General features: G+C 45.0%; 1 protein-coding gene across 5 annotated transcripts in view; it reads left to right on the top strand.

The window, feature by feature from the left end:
* The window catches only part of LOC119389579 (rab GTPase-binding effector protein 1), a 43,266-nt gene extending 18,933 nt beyond the window's left edge, over nt 1-24,333 (top strand). For 3 of the 5 annotated variants that reach the window (XM_049414484.1, XM_049414483.1, XM_037656916.2), the window contains exons 10-17: nt 231-355; nt 496-696; nt 3,835-4,074; nt 4,524-4,713; nt 13,262-13,428; nt 15,045-15,161; nt 15,550-15,660; nt 16,870-24,333. In XM_049414484.1, the coding sequence (XP_049270441.1) occupies nt 231-355; nt 496-696; nt 3,835-4,074; nt 4,524-4,713; nt 13,262-13,428; nt 15,045-15,161; nt 15,550-15,660; nt 16,870-17,037 (1,319 nt within the window). In that variant the 3' untranslated portion in view covers nt 17,038-24,333. Of the gene's footprint in view, nt 1-230; nt 356-495; nt 697-3,834; nt 4,075-4,523; nt 4,714-7,272; nt 7,444-13,261; nt 13,436-15,044; nt 15,162-15,549; nt 15,661-16,869 lie in introns of those variants that run through there. The other 2 variants (XM_049414482.1, XM_049414485.1) reach the window with 2 other exon arrangements.
* Nucleotides 24,334-25,116: the final 783 nt, after the last annotated feature.

Below are 25,116 nucleotides of genomic sequence, written 5' to 3'. Positions count from 1 at the left end.
ACTACCCGCACATGTTTCAACGTGTACTCCAAAGTAGTTTCTAGCATGTATGTACCTTTGCAAATGTAGAGCAGAACCTGACCATACATGCCTCTTTTTTGCGAGATAGCTTGGTAATAGCGGTGGTCCAATAAAAATGACTAATGGACATCAGCGAGAATCTTTAACAAACCTGTTCAGAGAATATGTTTTGGGGCAAAGCTCATTTTTCGATGCCTTGAAAACTGCAGATGCAACACCCGAGATGGAAGCCCGCAAGTCCTTGATGGAAGTTGCTCGCACGGACTATGACGACGGACTCGGTGTCGGCAAGCGAGTTGTCAGCGATAAGGAATGGAGGCTACTTGAAGAGGAGGTATGTGTGGATGAGACTAAGGTTTTTTTTTTATTGCACAGACCAGTTTTCCAAGCCCTCCACTATGGCACCTGTCATAATAATGTCGTGGTTTTGGGATGTGATATCCTTACTAAAATAGTCCTCTCGCTCTGACGCAGCTAAAGCGGCTGCGAGAGCGCCTCTGCCAGCCGTGTGAGATGTGCAGCAACTACGAGCTGCAGTTGCAGCAGGTGCAGCGGGACTTGGACCGGCACACCAAAGAGCTGGCCACAGCCAGGCAGGACCTGAGCCGGGAGCGTGACTACCGGCAGCAGCTGGAGCAGCGTTTCGCCGACTCGGCCACCGACGTTCAGCAGCAGGTTGGTTCACCCATTGCGAGTGCAAGAAATGACAGTTGATGATGTAGCCTTTGCCAAGTAAGTTGCCGTGATTGCCAGTGAACTTGCTAGAGTTGAAGACTGAGCGTGTTGGTATGGCATACTAGACAGTGGATCACACTACATTGATGGTGAAGGTTGATTGTGAACATTGACTGCAAACATTGATGGTGAAAATTAACCGGGAACATTGATGGTGATGAACATTGATGGTGAATGTTGATGGGGAACATTGAAGGTGAAATGCACACTGGACAAACTCTGGTACGTGTTTTAATCCTGCATGTCCCGTTAGTGGTTTACAATCCACCACCTAGTGATTGCCAAGTCAAGAGAGTGGCTTCAATGCTACCTCTGACACCTGCACATAGTTCATTCCTACATTAGCGCAAAATGTAGCTAATATTCTCATCCCCCCCAAAAAGATGTGCACTCTATCGTGGATTTGCACATTAAAAGGAAAAAAAAGCTTACTTTACGTTTTGCTCAACAGAACCTGAAGGAAATCGGTAACTGTGTTTCAATTAAAGGCGTTGCATTCACTGAAACGGATGTGTGGGGTTGCATCGGCCATATTCAAACAACCAAATCAGAGACAGTTTCATTTTAGCAGCAGTTTTGTTTAATAAACGATTCCCGTTTAGCGCGATTCTTCTGCATATGCCCCTATCAGACGGGTGTTCGTGAACTCGTAAGCACTTGTGTCCGCCATGCCTTGTGCTCAGGCTTCCTTACTGTCTCGTCGTTTCATCAAGGAGGTAGTTCTTGTATGTATTTCAGCTAAATATAGTCACATACAACATTAGAAGTCTGCGGCATTTCTTTCTCAAAGGCAGATGCACACAACCCTGTACGAATGGGTGCGCACTCCATATGTCATGTCATGAGCCAGATGGCGAGTGACCCCACCTTCAAAGAACATGAACAAGTGCATGAGTGGGACTACAGTCGCCGACCGTTTATTCGGACGCCGAAAATTCGCACATGCTCGTTTATTCGGACACCTTCGCGGCACCACCACTCGTCCCATTGAAGTAATGTAAACTCGCGACCGAAAATTCGGACGCCCCACAGCCCGCCGTTCGATTTTTTGGACTCCGGCTGGCTGATAGAGTGCGACGTTGAACGCCATAACAAGCTGTCAGCAATGTTTACAATATTTTTACTAGGTTGCCAGCACTGAAATGTTGCACTGGCTATAACTGGAGATCGTGCCAGTGTCAAAAATCCACGCAGAAGTTACCGATCTCGAAGGCTATGTTTGTTGGCTACACGTAATGGTTGCCTTTTGGCTTTAGCCAGTCACGTATCCATTGAACGGCTACCACGGCCAAACAGCAGGCCAAGCCAAGCCAAGCTTGGAATCGGCTCTGTGCGGCGTTTGAGGTGAATGACAGCGCGTACGAGTACGACGCGGATCCTAATTCGGACAAAGAGAGTACGACAACAGATTACAGAAGCGCTGCGACATCAACTAGACCAACATCGTTTCCTTTTGGCGTGTGAGGGTTTGCGTTCTCAGATGTTTCTGTGGCTAGGCCTGATCTGCATCCCGAGCTTTGTGTCCTGCTCGTGTGAGGCCTGATCTGCTGAAATTGCTCCGACGCTGCCCGTTCCATGTGCGCCGTCGGAACTAAAGTAACGCGGCAACTACAAGGCCCTGACGATGGCGAAAAAAGCGGCGATTATTCACCAGGTGGAAGTTGCTTGGGAGTTTTCGCCGAGTTGGGCGATGAGATCATCCGTCAGCTACTCGAACCAGCGCATGTGGACAGTGACTGCCTGACGACGCACCTCCCACACCACAGCCATCAAATGCGGATTTAGCGTAGGCCGTTAAAGTGCTATTGCCGACCATCAGGGGTGGCCAAACATTGGCTGAAATACAGGCCGACCTGCTCGCGCGTAAGCGTACATGTGTACAGACGCGCACTAACAAGTTTTTTCCGGCCGCTGGGCCAATAAAAGTGCTTTTTTCTGGTGAATTCTTTTTTTCGGACTCCCGATTATTCGGACTTTTCAGCGGTTCCCGCCGAGTCCGAATAAACGGTCGGCGACTGTACTTGTTCAGTCGCAGAGGCGATCGGCTGCTGTACTACAATAACCTGGGCGGGGCTTCTTCGGACTTCTGAAGTTCTATGTGACTATAGCACCGTTGTACACAAGGAGCACTCAATGCTCAGCTTGTACGAATAGTAAATTTTAGGTTCGAAGTGAATTCGAAGCGAATAGTCATTTGGTCGAATAATTTCGAATCAAATTCGAATAGTATATATCACATATTATAAGGAAAAATGAGCGTATTTGTTGTGACCCAACTAACCTGCACAATATAATTTCAAATTAAATCAAGGCACGTGCAAATGTCATTCTTTCTGGTTCAAAGGGAAATGGAAGCAACTTTGAATAGTAGCAGCATTTGACTTTGGGTAGAATACAAGTGAAAACCTGTAAAATATGTTACGTTTTAAAATTTACAATACTTAGAGCATATACACTGGTATAACAAGGTTTTAAACTTAAAAAATGATGAATCATTGTGAGGGTACTTTGTTCATTTAACCTTGAAGTGTGGCTTTGCGGCAGTGCGGATTTTCCCTGGATAGGTGTATTCACGGTATAGCACTCCTCCACTGCAGTTAAACCACCTTCACGGGGGGGGGGTTTCATGCGGTTTATGTCTATTCATTCATTTCAAATATACTTCGAAATTTCGGATAATTTAAATTCGTGTCGAAGTGAATTTGAATACTGTAATATTCGCTCGAATATTCGCACGAGCCTACTCAATGCCTTTATTGTGTGTTCCCACTACTGTGTTGTTTTTTGTAACCATAATGAAACGATAAACAGTGTAAAATGACAAGGACGGAGAGGGCACACACACAAGCTCGTGTGTGTGCCCCCCTTCCGTCCTTGTATTCTTGCAGTGTGTTTCGTTTCAATATGCATCAAAATCAACTAGCGCACTAACAAGCATTAGCAAAGTTTTGCAACCAAGCGCTTTCAGAGCCCATGTCCTACTCTCTCAAAAATATGGTGTCTATTAATGTTATTGCATTTAAGTGTCTGCACACGTTGATATGTGCAACTCGATCCTCACTGCAACTTGTGCCACAGGTGTCCGAGCTGCAGTCCCGCCTGGGAGCCTCTGAAGCGGCCCTCGCGGAGACCCAGCAGGCGCACGCCGAATGCTCGCAGCGTGCGAATGAGGAACTGTCGCGGCTGCATGCACAACTGGTGAGCGTGCGAGACGAGGCCGAGAAGTTGAGTCGGGAGAACCAGCAGCTCCTGGGACGGTACGTGGCCAAGGCCAGGCAGCTGCAGGACCAGCCCATCAACCTGCCCGACTCTCTAGAGGTAAGTGCAACGCAACAGGGGAGCTATCCTCTATGTGTCCATTTTGTTTGCCGCTGATTTGCTGGAGCTTGGCGAGCAGCGTGCCCCCTGTTTTCGGTTCTTCCACAATGTCGTTGTGATGTCACAGAGCTTTCATAACTCTCAACACGAATAAAGAGGGACGGAATGCACTTCAACACAATGAACGCTGCCTTCAGAGATTCGCTTTTGGCTGTGCAAGTCTCTGAGGCACTCTGACCATGTAATAGTGTTAGCCCTTGAATTAGGTTTAATACGGCCGCCCGCCTAACGCACCTGTGAAGGTCGGTACGCATTCCCTGCATCGTTCTCAGGCATCCAGATGAATGAATGAATGAACGAATGAATGAATGAATGAATGAATGAATGAATGAATGAATGAATGAATGAATGAATGAATGAATGGTGTCTTGTGTTTTTTTTTTGTGCAGGAGCTTCGCTTCCAGTGCCTGCAGTTGCAGGAGGACCTGATCAAGGTGCAGCTAGACAAGGAGACGCTAGAGGAAAACCTCCGGGGCCAGATCCTGTTCCTGCGCGACCAGGCCAGTGCGGAGATGAACTGCAAGCAGGAGATCGAGCGCACCCTCACCCACGAGGCCGACCAGCTACGCCGGCAGCTAGGTGAGAGAGAAAGGTCTACCTTCCTCCTTCTCCTCTACTGAGGTTTCTCATATATTATTGTGATAGCAATTATATGGATACTCTCCGTGGGTTTTTGCTCTCGCTGTCACTGTCATTTTTATTGTAGAAAGTCCAAACTGATAACATCACCCCACGCATTGTATGTTCTACCTGTGCTTAAAAGCTTGCTAGCGCCGACGACAAACGCAGCTGAAGTGGAGATAAAATGAGCCGGCTGTCTCCTTCGCTGGAGGGCATATGTGGTAAACATCACCCCTTGTGCGAGGCCTGCCGTCAATTGCTCATCAAGCAGAGAGGAAACGCCCCGTCCATCTTTTGTAAGGAGCATGAAGGGGCGCCAAGGGAGGGGAGGGGGGGGGATGTGTTGCTCGAAGGGCGCGGTTGCTGGCACGCACTCTGTCTCGACTGGCATTAGGAGATGCCTCATAAGCTTGTGCTCTCAATGCTTACTTTGCTTTTAGAGCACTGACAGCACGAAAACAGATTCGGTTGCTGTATTTCCTTAAACCAGGTTTTTGTTGAGTTATGCGAGGCCGGATCCAAAAGAGCAGCTAGCCTAAATTTGTATAATGTTACAATTTGTTGCTATCACATTCATTGCTTCTTCATTAAAGGGCCCCTAAACCCCCTCCGACATTTTCCCAAACATTTCAAGTAAACAAGCGCATCGCGTGCAGAATGCCGTCGCGATCAACGATGCCACACGCCGCAGCGCTACAGGTCGCGGGCGCGCCACAATTTTGAAAAAACAATAGCTTCTCCTTTCCGGTCCCCGCCATTCCCGCCACTGACATGTGTGACATCACCAGTGAAACTATGACGTTATCAGTTTCGATGCTTGCGATTGGCCGAACGACAACCGACGACTTCCGGTTACTCTGCAAACAGCTGTTCGTGCGCACCTTGCTGTTCTTGGTCGTGTTGCCGCTTGCGAATCGACATCTGCGGCCCGTAAGGGCAACGGCGCGGTGCCGCAGAACGTCGTCCGTCGCCGCACGCGCGACAGCAGTCCAACTTGCACGGCAAGCTACGCCGGCAAGCCTCCGAAAAACATGGCCGCAGTGCCAAAAGCGGTTGTCGTCCACCTCGAGTCGTGTAAGCTGTAGCGTGTAAGCTCCGAACTGATGCTTCCATTTGCTTTAGATTCATGTCCTTAAGCTTCGACAGCAAAGTATTCGTACCGATTCAGCCCCGTTTTGGAGAGCCATACTCAAATAATCGATGCTGTAGGCTTAGCGAGTCGAGAAGGGCGCTTCCGAATGCTCGGAGGACATAGATTATGCGTTTGTTAGTTGTTTCTAATCCTCCATAGCTGGCGCCACTTGACCTGGCGCCAGCTTGGGGACATTTTATTTGGTTTTACGCGACGCTTTCTTTAATGCCGGACAGACTAAAACGCAACCGCCAAGTCACTAGCGTAATTACACATCCACGCCTTGCGGTTTGATGAGCTCCGTGAACTCGTCTCGAGCCGAGGTGGTCTGGCACGGCGTGTCCCCGTACGGGTCCCATCACGTTGGCGATCCTTTGAAGGCGTGCGCGCAACACAGGGTCCATACCGGCACGATTTGTAGGGGCACGGGCCGGCACGGCAGCAACAGCGGTTAGTCAACGAACAGTGCACCCAGGTACCACACAGAGTTGACGGCGAGCTGGAGTGTCGGAGTCGCCGGAGTCGCGGCAACCGGAAGTAGACGCTGTCTCGAACAGCGCGTCAGCGGTGACGTATGCCACGCGAGATGAGGAGGGGCATTCAGCGAGGAGGGCAAAGCGGTTTTGGAAGAGGGTAACGTAGGAAAGAGGGAAAGAAGCGGTCGTCGCGTTTCGATCATCAAACGCGTGTAACTCCGCTATTACGGCACCGTTTCGAAAAATTCTCACGGCTACGTGTTCGTTGTAAACTCGAGCACAACTTCCTCACCTCAACTAAATTTCGACCGCTGGGTGGTTTAGGGGCCCTTTAAGGAAAGCTGTGTGATTTTTTTTACTTTAGCAACCTACTGTTTCGCATATTCTTAATTGTTACAGCTTTTGTTGGCATGTTGGGCCCCCTGTTGTCCATTTCTTTGTGAAGTTCTCTTCTGAAACGAGAATTGGAAAGACTGCTCACTGGCCACTGACACACTCTGTGTTCATGTCAGTGCGACTTCATGAATGTCGGTCTTTTGGTGCATTTTGACTAGATTGGTTCAACAAAATTTTCCTAAACTTGCTATGATAAGACCTAGTGTCCCTTAGAACACAATGCAAATTATTTTTTGGGACAAACAATTATGTAGAAAGTAGTCCATGCTGTCAAAAATGTGACGTCACGGCGAGCTGGTGTGGGAACTTCAAGGCGGCGGCGCCGCGTGTATTTTCTTTTTTCGGCAAGAGCGGTGCTTTTGGTACTGTGAAATTGTGATTTACTAATACGAGGAACATCGTTTTTCTCTTTAGTGTCCCTTTAATGAATGCATAATTCATGGTGCCCTTCTTCGGACAGAGGAAATGAAACGTTTCCCATTTCCTTTCTCTTTCTCTCTTTCTATCTCCCAGAACTTCCTGGAGACTGCTACCTGTCCTCCCTGTAGTGCCTGCGTGCTGTATGGATGGGCTTTCCCGCACGTTTTTTATCATTTCCTCCTGCACCTGCCCGCCGCTGCCTTCCTGCATCCTTTCCCATGACGTGCACTGCATCCTTGCATGACTGAGCCAGTTACTGACTGACACCGTCATCTTCCTCTCGTGCCTTCCTCTTTTTCTATTGGACTCATTTTTTAACAAAGCCACTGCATGCACATTATAAGTGGAAATGTATGGTCTCATTATTTTTGTGCTTGACCTTATTACAGTTCAGTGTTTCTTTGCTTTTCCTTCTTTTCTATTCATTTCTTTTCTCCCTTCTGTCTGCTATCTAGTCACATTAGCACGTGTGCTTGCTGCTTTCTACACCAACTGCCGGTGTTGCATTGTTGAGTGCCGTTCTACGTGATCTGTGCTGCTGTTTTCTGCTGCATATTTTAAGTTGTAATGTGCGTGAACTCTGCGATCGAGAATGTGTTTGTTGTTTGTGGCTGCGATTGGTCGTTGGGTAATATTAATGGTCCTGCTAAACCCAAAGTAATGATGCTTCTGTGGTCCTCAGACGCTCCTGTCACAGGCTTGATAGTAGAAACACTCATCAAATTTGAAATTAATTTTAAATAAACAAAGAAGCGCAAGACCGAAACCGAAACCCAGCCGAGCAGTACTGTCTTCATGTGACGCATAAGATGGTAAAAACTGGAAGTTGTGCAAGGCCTGCCGGTTCCACCAGCGCAGAGTATGAAAGCTGCAAAGAGCAGGCACTCTGCGGAAATGGTGACCACGCTGCGCCAGCCATACTGTGTCTGTGGCTGACCGTGCTACGTGTACAAGCTTCTTGGAGCTGTTGGACAATGACAGCTGCAATTTCGGATGCATTTGGAGGCAAATTCCTCTTCGCTGAAGTTGAACACATCTGTTTACATCATGTGCTTGCCTGGTTGCGCTCTCCACCACCACATGGCGCCACCTGTCCAGGTAGCTCAAGTTTCTGGCTGCCACTGTTGGGTAAAATGCAAGTGTAGAAGTTTGTGGACAAACCACTATACTATACTGTACTATACTAGTATAGTACTATACTATACTATACTATACTATACTATACTATACTATACTATACTATACTATACTATACTATACTGTTATGGAAAGAATGCATAAGTTTGTGGATAGTGGCATTTAACGTTGCGTTGATAGGAGTGATTAAACATAATACAAGCCAAGCACAAGCCACCTTTCTCATGATATCTTATACCGGAGACCCGGTATATGTTACGAAAAGAGTTTCTGTACCGTAAAGTTTGTGCTTGCACACTGTTTGGCTGGTACGGTATTAGCGTACTACTGTGCAGTAAACTGCGACTGCTAACAAACACTCTAATATGGAGACGAAGAGTAATCGTTAGCTGCATGTGTTTAGAGACTCCTTGGGTAGTTATAAGGGGAATCTTGGCAGCCCACAACGCAACACCACTTGCCACTCATTGCATGCCCATCTACAGGGAACTGAAATTGTCCGCCGCGGTGAAGCAGTGGTTATGATGCTCGGCTGCTGACCTGAAGGTCGCGGGTTCGATCCCGGCTTTGGTGGTCGCATTTTGACGGAGGTGAAATGTGCACATTAAAGAACACCAGATGGTCGAAATTTTTGGAGCCCTCCACTACGGCGTCTCTCATAATCATATCTTGGTTTTGGGACGTAAAATCCTGGATACTATTATTAGGGAACTGAAATTCGCGCGCCAAGCCAGCGAAGTGCTGGCCAAACACACAATCACTGCCTTGTAGACGGCAGACTCTGTAGGGGCACAGAATGTGGCAAATAAATGTCGGAAGCCAGGTGGGTGGTTCGAGGCGATCAATAAAATTCACTTAAGAACAATCTGCATACCTTTCAAGCCTGTAATTTGGCATAAACGATGGAAATGTGTAAAAGAATGTACAGATTGCATTTTATGGAGATCCATTGACCTCGAAAAATCGCCAGAGTTGGCAAGTAGCTGATACAGTCTGTAAAAAAAATTGCTCAAAATAGCACTTAAGGTACCGTATTCAAACAGTTATTTTACCAGAGTCGAGTCAACCTGCACTCGTGCAAATACGGTACGCTAATGCTCCATAAAATTGTCCAAAGCATTGGTTTTGCAAAACTTGAAGAACGCTTGAGCTTCACCTTCAAAAGTAGAGCACGATAATGTAATCGGGCCCCATGTGCATCGCCTTCAACCGTACCGCAAGGAAAAGAATGTTTGTGTGTAACAAACTATCCTAGAATGCCTACTGGATGGGCTGTTGTGAAGTGCCCACTACGCCATAATTCTTCCTTTTGCTAGTTTGCGAAATACCCACTGTACATCATCCATAAGGGGCCACGCGCACCAGTGCAGCTGCATACTTCGTAACAGTGAGCAGCTTCAAACCATGCACTCGTTGCAGAGTTCGTATGTTTTGATACCTGGTGCGATTCTACGATTCTGCCATACAATATTACATGCGTCACGGAGACTCCACCCACTCCATGTCATTCTTGTAGCATTTTTATATGAAGCAGTTTGAAGCACTGGTATACAGAAGGCCTTGGTTTGATCCTTACTCAAACTGAATATTTTTTACTATTTATTTATTTGCATCTATCTCGAATTTTCGCTCACGGACAATGCTGATTTTTCGCTCACAACAAATGACGTCGACGCCAACACCGGAATTTCCGCGAAACGAGCTTTTGCTTTAAAACAAGCTTTTTTTTTTTGTGAGAAATTGGCATAGATGGAATGCAGGACTGGCACTAGCGCTGTGAAAATGTGGAATGAGCTCCTACAGATGCTTTGTTCCAGTGGTTCCTGTAGGCCATCTTTTTGTGCGATAATGTGAATGAGCCTGTGTCGCAGAAGATGTAGTGTTGGCATCAGCAGCATTATCTGTGAGTGAAAAATTGTGAGAAAAATTTGGCAGATATCACACTTCTGTAACACGAAAAGGCGAAAGTCTGGCTGCACTCATGTGAGACAAATGAGCTGCAACGAGCAAGAAGCACTTGCGTTTTGCATTAAATTGACTGTTCACGTTCCTCCTGCAAGCACTTTTGTCTGTCTTTTTGAAAGGTGTGCAGGCTTTAGCGAAGTACCCACTACGCGTCTGTTAGGCAATACACCATTTCACATTTTTTTGCGACTTGTGTTTAGAAAATGTTGTCCAGTGAAGGCGACGCATACGTTGCTTGTGCGTCGTTGCGGAAAAGAAGCATTTCGTCATCGTACAGCTCTTCAGGCGCTACTTATTCAGATACCACAGTTTACGTTGATGACTTGACGGGTTATATTCGTCAGTTTCTCGACGATGACATTATTTCGCGAATCGTGAAAGACACCAATAGGCAATGGAACAATAAACTTCGTTATGCTAATTTGACTTAATATATGCTTCCATTTTTTTTCCATCAATGAAAACATGCTTTTCAGAAGCAAAATATTCAATATCAAGTTGAAAAAAAAACTTTTTAGACATAAAAACTCTCAAAAAGCAAAACGGTTTAGGGGTTAAGGCCTGACCGCACGTACGTCATCAGCATCGGCTGACATCTGATAGTGGGAAAACTGGCTTGTCTGGGTTGGTTAGAAGAGCGAGGGAGAAATTGTGCTCATACCAGTGACGAAAGTCAGCAAAGAAAGTGTCACATGTGAAGGAAGCAGAAGAGGTTATAATATAGAGCAAGAAGAAAAGCAGGAAGGAGCCATTTACAGTGTCTACTAACTGTTGTGCAGATTACTGATAACATTGATTGGGTACATCATGAGCACACTAGCCAGGCCATTGAATCGTTGTGGTGACGAGCCACTGAGGATCATCATCGACCCGACTATTCATGGTGCTTTTTTAGCACAAAACGACGCCACAAGACGGAAGACGGGACAAAGCGCTACTCTCAACTGACGTCATTTATTGCACTAAAAAAGCACTACGTATTCACACTAACTAGCCCGCCAATGCATTGTGTTGAGCCCGACTATTGTTGTGCAGGTCAAAGGCCTCTCTAATGTCTTTCGAATTAACCTAGTCCTGTGCTTGCTGCGGCCGCTTCAGCCCCGCCCACCTCACTTTCTGCCTTCCCCTCATGCGCTTGCCTTCTCTTGGAATCTGGTCTGTTACCCTTTAATACCAGTGTTATCTTGCCTTCTCGTTACATGCATTGCTCATGCCCCTTTCTTCTTCTTCTTCCACTCAGGATAGTGTGTGAAATTAGAAGATTGCAGGGCCCCTCTCCCCACCTCTGTTCAGGGAGGGGCCAGCGTGGTTAGACAGAGAGAAAACATATAAGGGACACTAAAGCAATGAATCAGTTTAGATTGATAAATTGTCCTCTTAAATGTAGTTAATTTCACCATCATAGGTTTATTAATAGGGAAGAAAGTCAAGGTCAAAATTTCATTTTAAGATTTCACGGTGAAATCTCTGCACGTGACGTTACGTATTTTGAAGCTTATTTTTCGTATTTTAGCAACATTTACTGAACAAACTTTCTTGAAGCTTGGTGTGTTAAGTCTGTGCCCCCCTCCCAAAAGGATAATGCACTTCATTTTCATTGATTAGGCACTACGTAGCACCTATAGTCGGATACAACTTTAGAAGTCGGCGGCATTTCCTCCTCAAAGGCGGATGCACACGAGCCCGCACCAGTGGGCGCGCACTTCAGGCTGACGTCATGATCCGGATGGCTGGTGACCCCGCCTTCGGAGAACACTGCCGTGTGCATGAGCGGGATTATTTCTTTAGTCGTGGAGGCGGTCAGCTCGCGCACTTTGGTCGTCTGGGAGGGACCTCTCCGAACTTCTTAACGGGGCCCTGCAACACTTTTCCAAGTAGCCATTGAATGGCTTCACTAAAGGAGCTTATTGCCTCATGAATCGATCGTCGCAAAAATTGTTAGAATCCGTCCAGTACGAGCGGAGTTACAAAGATTTGTTGCACGCTGTAATTGCTTTCTCTCTTCTCTCGTCCCCACGAAAGCACTGAAAGCGAAGCAGGGAGGGTTGGCACGGGGGAAGAAGGTATGCCATGGGTGCCTCGGGACCTTGAGCACTTTCTCTTTTTTTTTTCTTCGAACGCGCAGCGTAATTTCAGCGCGATCGTGCGCACGTGGGCAAGTGGTGGCCTCCTGCGGCCACCCGCGGGGGTTGCAGTAACTACCGAGCGCGCCATGTTCAATTCAGCCAGTGGTGTGTAACTTGAGTCAACGACGCAGTGATTTTGAGTAAATAGCATCATTTGTTGAGAGAAGAGGAAGCGTTTTTTAACTGACTTTGAGAATTTATTGTAAATCCCAGGCGCCCTGCCACGGTGGTTTAGTAGTTATGGTGCTCGACTGCTGACCCAAAGGCCGCGGGATCGAATCCCGGCCGCGACAGCTGCATTTTCGATGGAGGCGAAAATGTTTGAGTCCCGTGTACTTAGATTTAAGTGTACGTGAAAGAACCCTAGGAGGTCAAAATTTCCGGAGCTCTCCACTACGGTGTCTCTCATTATCATATTGTGGTTTTGGGACATTAAACCCCAGATATTATTAGTAAATCCCAGGCCACATACTGTGCTATAATGTTTGGCTCGCGTGTTCTCGGGAGCCTCGACTACCGATCGGCAGCGTTTTCTAATCATGCTGAAAAAGTGTTGCAGGGCCCCTTTAAGTTGTATCCAACTGAAGTAAACGCTTTCAAAATTTATGACGTCACGGTGTTTGGTGCGGGAAATTTAAGGTTGTGTCCCCACATTTTCTTTTTGCGAGTTTTCTCCCCAAGTGTCTTCTCACGGTAAGCATGGTGATTTTGGAATTGTGAAAGAGTAATTTACTGAATTCGAGAAAAATTGTTTCCCTCTTTAGTGTCCCTTTAGGATAAAGAGAAACAGCAGAGTCTTTCGCTGTGGATTTGGGCCAATTGCTTGACTGTGGTTGCTTGGACACTCTTTTCAGACCAGCTAATGGGCATTCGTGAACAGCTGGAGAAGGAGCGGCAGCTTCGAGAGCAAAAAGAGAAGTCTCTACAGGCATGCGAAGCGCGGCTGGCCCAGTTGACGAGCCAACTGGACGAGCGGGTGGTGTCGCTGCAGAGGGGCCATGACCAGCTCACAACCACAAAGGCAAGCCCTTACCAAAAATTTGGTTTGTGTGTTTGCGATGGGAACAGTGTTATAATTGAGCCGTTTGTCTTGTAGCTTATGAAAGAAGGGCAATTGTTCGAGGGTCTCGTTTCTTCGTTAGACACAACTAATGAAACCAACAGACAATAAAGCCAAGGAAAGCACAAGGGGACATTATTTGTTGTGTTTTCGCCTTTGATGTAACGATTTTGACTTAAATTGCAAGAAATAAAGGTGTACAAAAAGATCACCCTTTCCTTCGGTGGGATCTGAACCCACCACCTTCGAATTTCTTGTATGTGTCCGATGCTCTCTCAATTGAGCTACTGTGGAGGGCGCTCCCTCGTCCACTTTGTGTGGTATTTATGTGTGCTTAACCTCTGAGAGTGTTAGCCAGCGCCACTTGTAGCCAAGGTGGCGAGTGCCGCTGGCTAACAATTCCAAGGTTGTGGGTTGAGATCCCACTTACGGAAAGGGTGATTTTTCGTTCTTTTTAATTCTATGCAATTTGAGTCAAAATCATTAGACTACAAGTAAAGAAACAATACTGCCTTGTAGCTTGTGGTTTTGTTGATAGCTGTTTCAGAAAAGCACAGGCATGTCTTTTTTTTTTCTTTGTGAGGTGTTGTAGGGTGCAACCATTCAATCTTCATACGAACTTAGACGTCAATTTGTTTGCTAATGTTAATTAATTGTCATTTGCATTTTGCCTATTCTTTCTATGTTAAGGTTTGCTTGCTTTTTGTTTTATCTGACCTTCAACTAGCATTCAGCTACACGTCTGACAACTGTTTGCAATATGTTCATTTGTACTGTGGAAATAAACATGAATTCATTCATTAACCGTTAATAATCACATGAAAGTGCTGAACCCAGGCGCGTTGTAGCACCTGCTGTCAGAAGTAATGAGATTGGCTATACAACGCAAAAGCGCACAAAGCACTCAGGCGCAAGCGCCCTCTGCCTTGTGCGTCATATTGCAGAACTCATTACTACTTCTCGCTGGTATTGGGTGTTGCCACGTCCTAGGGTCAACACTCCGGCTGTATTATCAAGGCGATATCATCAAGGCATTGCAAGGGTGCACGTGCCATGCCTGGAACTAAGACACCCATTATTCTGGGGTTAAAAAAAAAATGAAAAGAAAAATGCAACCAGCTACATTTCGTGAAAGCTGTCAAAACATCAAACCTGATGCCCGCTTCGTCAGGCTATTGCCTTTCTGCATGTTTTTTTTTTTCAGGTCTTTGTAAGTACTATTTCTATGTTTTGCAAGTGCTTTCTAACTATTTCTGTGTTGTATCATTACTCTTTATTTGACACACTATGTTAAGCTATGGGGCAATGATATGCTCATTCACGGCAGCGCTAGAACGCTAGGGTAGAGTTCCAGTGTTGCTATGGCCCATTCCACCCGCCCACTTGCTCAAAATGTGCACTACTACTGTCACGGCTGCGCCTGAAAGTAAGAAGCGCTGCAAGCACTGCTGCTGTGCATGACATGCCTGCGTTATGCCAACGGACAGCGAAGGGTCGAATAACAGCAGCTTCGCTGTTTAAAAAAGCTGTGGGTATTGATGCCAGCCTCATGTTGCTTGCTGGCTATTTCCACGCAGGAGAAACTGGAGGAAGAGGTTACGCGGCTGAGAGGACGAGTGCAGACCTTGCAGACGGAGCTTGACAACAGCGAGGCAGTCCAGCGGGACTTTGTCAAGCTGTCACAGTCACTCCAGGTACGCGGGCACTGCTTCGGCACCACTGTATTGGCATCCATTTGTCATCTGTCATAAGCCTTGCCTTGGGCTTCGTGCTTCAAGTTTGCAAACAACCGGCTTAGGAGCAAGCAACGAGAGTGACTGCAGCCCTATGTGGGCAACTATGAACAGTAGTCAAGCTTGCACATTTTCCATTGAACACGAGGGTTCTATTTCCAGCTGTGGCGGCTATGTTTTCAGTTGAAGGTTAAATGAGAGAACATATTAATGCTAAAGTTTTTTAACACTATGCCGGGGTCCACCAAGACTTTCATGACGTATTTCTGTGACAGAAATACGTCAGCAAAATGAACGCCATTGAATGGGAAAGGCTCCACCTAGCTCCCAACTGTGCGCTTCTTCGCAGGTGGAGCTGGAGAAGATCCGGCAGTCTGACAGTGAAGTCCGATGGCAGCACGAAGATGACGTGAATGAATGCAACGGCTGCAAGAAGGGCCTGCACTCTCGCAAGGAAAAGGTGAGCATGGTTTGCCTCCTCATTCATCCCGTGCTTGTGAAGGTGCCAGCAGATGAGGCATGCTTGATGTTAATAGCGGCTGAGAGAGCACATTGCTGACAGGAGAGCATCTTACATTGCTGATGTTCAGATATTTTTGTTTATGCTGTACAGTCAAACCTTACTTTAAAAAAATCCTAATAAGGCACAAGTTCAGTGGATGATGAAAGCTTGAAGCGATGAACACTCCTTGAACACGGGGTGTCGTTGGAGCCAATGTTTCAACAAATTCATGTCTTCTTCCTAGCAGATCTTGTCTTCTTCAAGGCCTTTTTTGAAAGTCGCTGTCTTGAAGAAGACAGGACCACTTGTTGAAACGTTGGCTCCAGTGACACCCTGCGTTCAAGGAGTTTTCATACCTAACTTAACAAAGTCACAATGACACAAAATTAACATTATTGTATACGTGATGTTCGATATCAGTATCATAAGCATACACTCTTAGTACATGATGATATTGACCAGCATTTTAGAGGAGAGATCCATTAAGATTACAGATTGGTCATGTTCCTTCTTTGTGATTCCATTGAGTGCTGTAATGAATAATGCTTTTATGGCCTGCATTTTGTCTGTATTGAAGAACCCTTGGTGGTCAAAATAATTTGGAGCCCTCTAATGGCATACGTTATAGTCTGCTGTGCAGTTTCACGACTCCACAATTCCGTAGTGTTCATTTCTTGTACTTGTGCTGTTGACTGGCAAAGATGAGTGGAAGATACTGTGAAAATACCATGGCAGTATGACTGTTTTTTTTTCTACTTTCTTGGCTACCTTTTCTCTGTTAAGTAGAACCTTGTTCATACGTCCTTGCAAAAAAAAAAAATGCGTTAAACAAACTTACTATCCAGAAAAATTTATGATCCAGAGTCACTGAAACATTGTGTAGTTTCACTTTATAACAGTATCGCAAATGTTGGCACCAGGAAATCGTATGAAACGGGAGTGTGTCAGTGAGGTTATACTGTTTCATCTTTTCTTGCTACTTTTTTTTACCTGCCTCTTGGGTTTTTACTTGCCTCTTGGGTGCTGAGTTTGAAACCTGGCAGCCCTGATTCAACTTATTGAAAGCTCTAGTTTAACAGAAGTTTTAAAACCCACGCACTTCTTTAAAATTTCTTTATTTATTAAATTTTTTTTGACGCTCTTCCTTTCATTCGCTCTTTCTTCCAGCCGCACTGCCACCACTGTGGAAAGATCTTCTGCACCGAATGTCTTGGCCGGGTAGTGCGGTCGGGTCCGAAGCTGCGCCCCTTCGCGGTGTGCAACGTCTGCCACACCCTCCTCGACCGAGACACTGCACCCTACTTCAGCAGCGAGCCTCCTCAAACTCCCAGCTAGGCATTTTATTATTATTTTTGAGCCTCTCTGTTATCTCATCGCACCATTTCCACCTCGGAAGAGTCGGCGGGTGAAGTGCCGAGAAGCTTGTCACGTCTTCGCCGTTCTCCTTTCAAGAGAGGAAAAAACTGGTCAACCGTTACGTCGCCTCCGCTCATCCAACGGACTGTAACACGACGTTGGAGCGCACTTTTGTCATCGCAAAGCTGTGGCGCCCTGTATGTGATGCAAGCAAGTGTGTGTTGTGTCTGATCGGGTAGCGTGTTTCTCTGTCCACGCGAGTTCTTCCATCGTTGTTGTCGGGCTCTGTCGCATAGTTGGGGTGCTATGTATTCTACCGCTGGGAGTGTCCCGGCATTTAGGCTACTTGTGTGCGAGAATGCCGAACGGGCCGTTTGAAAAAAACGCCGGTGAACTGCCTTCTGCGCCTAATTAGCAAAAAAAAAAAAGTCCTTTTAGCAGCTATACATCGTAGGCACCTACTTGCTGCCAGTATCGTTTAACTTCTTTCATCTCATTTTTTTATGACATCGTGCACTGTGGTGTTGCTTGACAAAGGCTGCAGTCTGTGCGACTAACCTTTTGTGCCCTTCTACGTTCTTCTATATAGACAAGGGCCTCTTGAGGTGCAACTGGTGTTTTCTGGCACTGAAAAAAGATTGGTGTCAACTGCGAGAATGACGTTTGTTTCCTGTAACATATGGCTGTTAGTAAATATAGACAAAGGTGCCCCTTGTATTTAGGCAAGCATCCCAGCAACTGGCTAAACCGCGTTCTAAAAGAAAAAAAAGAAGAGAAACCTGACCTATGCATTTGGCATGTGTTTCACTCGGGCCGCCCTTATGTCTGTAGCCCGTCGTTTTGGATGTCTGGCTTTTATCTGACAAGCCATCTTTGGTGACAACCTGACTAACATTATGCCAGTGTGCATTTTTTTGTGAGACGTCGGCAAGATGTCGACAAACTTGCGCAAGCAACCTCTTGTGATGAGCGAGCACACGTTTTATAGGAGCACCGCGGCTTTCGTTTTCACGAGAAAATGCACGAAAGCGGCAGTGGTTTGCACATGCAGACGAAGGCCGATGGTTAGATGTACAGAATCACTGTTTGCAAACTGTTTTAGGTCAGCTGAAGCCCAGAGAGTTCTCTGAGAGTGTTTCTCGGCCTGCACATTTTTGGGCACCTGTTACTAATCTACTGTTTGGACGAACACATCTAGCAGCCACGTGGCAAAACACTATTCCTTGAAGTGCATTTCTGAGCTGTTATTTATTCTCTAGTATAGAAAATGGTTACTTCTAGTGGAGCTCGCTATTTATGTTTCTCAGAGTTCCAGGTCTGCAACCTGGCGTATGATTTTAAGTTCCCTGTATGTGCTTGTGTTAGAAACTGGCTCGGACGTTGCATTACCTGTCGTGCTGCTCTCTATTTGGGATGGTTTGCATTATTGAAGGACTCTAACAGAGTTCAAGTTCTTTGATTTTGCTAATTGAGGCTTTGTGTGGAAGTGTGTGTGACGGTTTGTGTGGCAGCTCCAAAGATATCACGTTTTTGTTTTAGGAAGATGGTGACAAGAGTGGAACTGGTCAGAAAAAGGTTTGCTCCTGTTTATAGGCATATTCAGATATGTAAATACGCGTTACGCGCACGGTGTGTTAGTATCGGTGTGGCAAATGTAATTGCTGAATGTCATGGGCCCATGCCTGCTCCGTTCGAGTTTTGCGAGCATCTCCGTTGATGAGTCTGCGTAAGCAGATATGCACACCACTTACCTGGTGAAACAAGAAATGTTTTCTTTAGATGCCCCTCCCTCTTCCAAAGTATTCAGTACAGTGGCCACATGTGGCTGTAGCCAACCTCTTGACTGTACACTGAGGAGACTATGCAGATAGCATTCTCAAACATAAATGCTCTCTGCGGTCGGGAGCGTTATATTTCTGGTGCCTTGGCATGTGCGCCAGGTCACGACCCAGGGACGGTGCTGGTTGTAGAGAATGAAACTTGCGTAATCTGGACGAAAGGGGCCTGTACCCCTGCTATCTCTTGCATACTTGTGTACGACATCCGTACAAAGCGTAACTTCCCAACTTATCGTTTTAAGAAGCGTTAGAAGGATTTTAACTGAGTGGCATAGTACACGTAATGGCCGTCGCTCGATCGAACAGTTACCGTGTTTATTATGGTTTAATATGCACTTGTCCGAAGAATATTGTTGGCTAGGAGTGATGGTGACATGTTCACTAGTCGATGCAAAAGTGGCACTCAGAACAAGAAGAGTGGGCAGATTTCTGTTGCTTTTGCATGCGAAAATGCATGTCATAGTTATGTTTCAAACTATGCGGAATACTCGCACAAAACCATTGCAACCTGTCTCTCGGTATATTAGCTACACTTTATGGCTCATTCCTAGCCTGGCTTGCTAAAACATTTCATTGGTTGACCTAACTGTTCTTTCTGTCCTACTTGAGCAAAGTGTACTCATGCCTGTATCTGGGTTTTGTCGGTGCAGTGCATTGTTGCATTTTCAGAGCTGGGCTTGTACCATGATTTTGTACTTGTCCCTGGTTCCCATACTAACGTCGTTTCGTGAACGTTTGCTTACAACATTTTTTTTAATGACCCAGGCAGGATCCAACCAGCTAATTATGATGGCAACCAGGGAATCATCTTTTTACTTTGGTACTTTCCGGCTGCAGTTACATCGTTTTTTTAACCTTAAAGGGCCCCTAAACCATACTGAGGCTGAAATTTAGTTGAAGTGCTGCAGTTGTGCACGGGTTTACAACAAACGTCGTGTAACCACGAGAATTTTTCGAAATGGTGCCGTAATTGCGGAGTTACATGCGTTTGATGATGAAATGTGGTCCTCACTCAATTAACTCTTTCCTTTGCTATGCTCTGTTCGTTTGCTCGTCTCTCCTCATGGACGAGTGTTCCTCCTCACTGTGCAAGGAGGATAAGCAGGGAGCGCGCTTATCTGCAGGCGGACAAATATGGCTTTCTTCTGCTGCTGATATGACCAGATTCTACTGGTGACGTCCCGGCCAATTCTAGGGATACCGAAAGGCACGGAGAACAGCACAGGATTTTTTTTTTTTTTTTGCACTTCCTTGATGCGTAACACTGCCGCCTTTGGCACCACTGCTCATGACGCCATTCTGAACTCGATGGGTGCGTTGACTTGAAATGTTAAAACAAATAGCGGAGGTGGATTAAGGGCCCTTTAAAAGAGCAGTGTGAACTACAATAGTTCCGAGCGAACTACAAGAGCGACCTGCAAGGGGCAAACCGATTGGTAAGAAATTGCCTTTATAGGCTTGTTAGCACAGCTGGGTATGTAACTTCCTTCGCTTGTGAACTGTAAGGCCATGCCAGGCTATCATAATGCACATTGCATCTTTGAAAAGAAACCTTTCGTATTTGACTTTCTTTTTTAAATCTTTTCCATGTGAGAGTGTGTATATATGTGTTTCTTTCCTATCTGTTTAAAAAAAAAGCTTTGTGATAGTATGACCTCTACTGCACGTAGATGGTGAATGATTTTAGATTTTGTCTGTGTTGGGATGTGTTGGTGTGCTGGCAAGCATTTCTCCTTTCTCCTCTTTCTTTTTCATTTCAGTTGGGTTAGAGAAGCTGTGTATCTTATAGACCCATGTGCGGTGTCAACATGAATTGTAAATGCGAATGAAGTGAAGTCAATAGAAATGCACCTTTGTGTTACCATACTTTCTCACATTTGTGAAAAGGGCACGATGTAGGAGCCGATACGTGTTTTTAGACCACGTCATGTGTTATAGACTGCAGCAGGGACTGTTTGTTGCAGTTGAATGGACGGTGTCCCAATTGGCTTTTTGTTTTAATTGGAGGCTGGTGTCAAGCATGTCGCTTGCATCTAGATTTAAAATGAGAAAAACAATTTTTTTTCTCATATCAGTAAATTACTCTTTCATAATACCAAAAACACCATGCTTGCTCAAAGAAGACATTCGGAAAGCAAAAAAACACCCCCCAAAACATTGGGGGTGGCGACGACACATAGAAGTTTCCGCGCCAGCCACCGTGATGTCATTGACTTTGGCAGTGTCTGCTAAGGTCTATGTAGCTCCCAATCTGTAAAAATAAGTACATTGTCTTCTGAAGGAGCCAGAGACTGAACGTATCAAGTTTCAGGAAATTTTGTTGAGGAAATGTGGCCAAGATACGAAAAAACACTGAAATTTGTCAAGTCACCATAGGGGATTTCGGCCTGAAATTTAAGAGTGAGACTTTTGACATTGATTTTCTCATCTATTAAACCTTCGGTGGTAAAATTAACAACACTAGAGTATTCAAAGCGTAATTTATCAATATAATCTAATTTATTGTTGGACTTTAGTTTGAAGTTTCCCTTTAACTGCAAATGAGGGGCTTTTACATAGCTGGATGTGCAAACAGCAAACAAGTGATCGTAAGACCTGCTATGCGCAATTACACGACAGTCTGACATGCAGTATAATATGTGGCTTGTTTCTGAGCATTGTGTAGCCTATGACGTGCACTTTGTACTAGGCTGAATCTCATCACCGTTACAAACGCGGAACAAATGTGGGAACGCCACAAAGCATGCCATTCGCTTGTGACACGTGTGAATCGATGCCAGTAGTACAGTCTTCGTGCCTTTACGGCACCATTTATATGGCGCAAAAGTTTGTCAGTTGCTTCAAACTGCTGGTTTTATTATTCCACAATTTGCTGCACATGAAGCCACTTGTTGTTCGGATTAACTGGTCCACAGGTCAGAATTCTCCGTACGGGCAATGCTTGTTCATGTTTTAGTCTGTTAGGGAATACGTTTTTCTTAAAACATGCAATATTAGCCGATGGTTTCCCTCTTCTGTTCATTTTATTTTATTTTTTTCATTTTAGCATTATATTTGTTTTGCATGTAATCTGGGCATTGCTATTTTCCTGAGCATATGTCATAAAACACTGCACTTTAGTACTCCCACATTTTTCAGTGCAACAGGTGTTTGTAGCCTGATAGGGCCATTACACAAAACATTTTAGCAGGAGCGTGTGTGCAGAGGTCGCGCTGTAATGTCATATTCTGGTTGACAGAGGGCACACAAAGCAACCAGTTATTTAGGTCAATATGCAGGAGTATGTCTAAGCTTGCAGATACCACAGTGAAGGGGCAATGAGAGGAGGCACAAACTGTAATGTGGTCTCCAAATATTTTAGCCAAGTAATTTTAGTCTTTTTTTTTTTCTCTTGTTAAGGAGCACAATCTTGTTTAGCTGCACCATTCAAACTATTGACATCGTGTCGATGTTGAGGATTTGCTGCAAGCTCAGTTGCTGTCATTGTCAAGTAGCCTTACACCTGCTACAAAGCTTTGGCAACTCATTATAATTACATTACTCGACAATTTATGCAGTCCTCGGGGGCTCGCTTGTATCATACATTTCAGCGTCCTTGACGCATGGTGACAGAGTTCTTTAAGAAGCTTAAAAATGTTGGTGTGAGCAAGACATGAACATGAAACCGCTGGAGTGTTGTGTTTTGGAATGGAATCAAGGTTTCTTGTCTTGCGCAAATTTTAGCACGTAGCGTTTTACTTTGTGCGTGTTCTTTTTATCGTACAGAGTGCACAGTGTCTGCACTCTTATTTGCATGCACAACATTTAGACAAGATGTTTGACTCAGCAAACTTTAATTATCACTCAACTTTATATTGAGGCCATGTGGTTTTTGTTTCTTTTGATGACAAGTTGATTCGAGTGGTCGGGAACTTTGACATTTTGCTACATGTGGGACGAGAGAGAACACATTGGAAAACGAAAATGTGAATACGGTGCTGTGTTTATGGAAATGGACAGTTGAATGAGTCTTTGCTGTATGCACTTTTGTGACTGTGTGCAAGCGTGGGTCAACAATCGAATCTTGTCTTGCCGTTACTTCCGAAATGTGCATTTATAGTGGCCATCCGTTTTGGCTGTTGCGCTTGTGCTTTTTAAATAGGAAGATTACCGAACACTGTATCTCAGGCATTTCTGCCTTTTTCCGACCTTGTTCGCAACTCTTTTGAATGTTCCAATCTCAAGTGCTATCTATGCTAAGGTGAAATACTGGATCAACATTCTAGATCACTTTCTACATTGTCTTCGTGCATCTGTCAGTTAAAGTTACTTGAATGTGCTGCCAAGTGGTGGGCAGTGGGAGAAGGGCTGACTCGTAATGTGGCCTCTGAGATTTCGTGTGCCCATTCCAGATCTCTGAGGCTAAGGGCACGATGGAGGTTCAAACAGTGAGAAAAGAAAGATTTCAACTTGAAAAAGAGCTGAACAAAAAAAACCACTGTCAACATGCTCAGGTTTCAGATGGAGTGAGTTGATAGCGTAAGGATGAACAACTGGTTCGTGCCAATCTCTGAGGCCATGCCACATGCGACAAACAACAAACATTGCATGCGATCACTCCGCGTTGTCTTCTGCCATGTCGTGGCACACGAGTGAATTTTTTCTGTGGGCATGGAAGGCAATGGAAGAGCTCTTGTAGCTTTAACGCAGGCTTAGAAAAATCAACTGAGCAATCTAGTGACTTTCAAACTGGATTTTGTGGACTTCTAATGTTGTGTTGACTGCATTGTGCAAGGCGGGGCGGTAGATTGTACGTATACAACACGGTAAACTTTTTATTTTTGGGAGATCTACATGAGGTCGGTGCACAAGCATTTCTTGCTCTGTCGTTTTCGATCTATTGCTCATTTGCTTAAGCGTATGCTATATTTTAATTGCTCAACTGTTATATGCCAGGTTGATTGTTGAATACAGTGGTCTTTCACTTGTTTCATTTTTTTAGTGAAAAAAATGCAGAAGCAACAATTATCTCGTCACAAAAGGCTGATTCTGCTCTATATTTCCGCACGTTTGTACACCGTTAGGTTATGTCAATATTTTTGTTTGTAAATAGAGCACTTCAGAAGTCCTGTGACGAGACTATTTAAAATTTTCTTTTTTGACGCACGGGAACATAGGAATGGGGGTGAACTCGAGTTTTGAAATTGTGATTGTGTCAAGAGGCGAGTTCTGAACCACCGGTGATTTGCAGACGAGATGTGCTATACAATCTAGGATGTTTTAAAGATGCACGTCTGACTTGTATGTGTGGGATTTTGCAAAATTTCATCATCCTTGTGTCGCGTCGTAGCAAAGATGTGTCACCTGGGTATGTTTTCTATTTTTATTTGTGGTTTATTGTGACTGTAAATATGTACAGAATGAAAATCAAGAAAAAAAAATTGTTCTCTGTGCATTATTTGTTGGTCATTTTATTGTGATCTGTATTTTTCTTGCGTTAAATGAAAGCCCTAGTTGACTACTCTATAAATGGACACTAATAAGCTTCATCAGGACTTGGTAAATACTTCTATAATATGATATTTCTACAGCTGCGGTTTACCTCTTTTCTGCAATATAATTGTTCTTCTGCTGCCCTAGTTTTGGTTTTGTTCTCCAGGAGGTGAGGTGTTCACGTAGAAGTACTTTTGTCACCAGAATTTTGTTGACAAATTCATATCCCACATGACCCCACGTTTTGCATTTGTGAAAGGGTTTAGTAGTAGCAAACACTAGAAGCAAAACAATGTTTTAGTTGTACAGTTGAACCCACTTATATTAATACTGAAGTGTCATGAAAATTTCATCATTATAAACAATAATTGCTATAAGCGGGTTATACGAAAAAAAAGCAAAATAGGGGGATGGCAGGCTGTTGTGAGAAAACTATAATATTGGACGGGATGTGCCAACAGACATCAGTGCTGCCAAGACAAAGCTGCCGATTTTTCAGACATGTTTGAAAATTCGGATGCTTTCACGGGACCGCCACAAGCCCTATGTATGACAATGACAATGTAGAGCCAATGTATGACAACGTTTGAAGTTTCAGACAGTGGAACTCTTCGAAGTCTCAACTTTTTACTAAAATTCTATATTTTAACAGGAGCTACCGCCGCTCCCGCGCCTTAGCGGATTTCAAAAGTCAGCTCTGCCGCAATGCCACAACACTATGCGGTGAAGCATACCGCAATTTCGAAGG

This window comes from Rhipicephalus sanguineus, chromosome 4, assembly GCF_013339695.2.
Source record: "Rhipicephalus sanguineus isolate Rsan-2018 chromosome 4, BIME_Rsan_1.4, whole genome shotgun sequence".
In the NCBI taxonomy this organism is placed as follows: Eukaryota; Metazoa; Arthropoda; class Arachnida; order Ixodida; family Ixodidae; genus Rhipicephalus; species Rhipicephalus sanguineus.
This window is presented reverse-complemented; position numbering and strand designations above follow the sequence as displayed.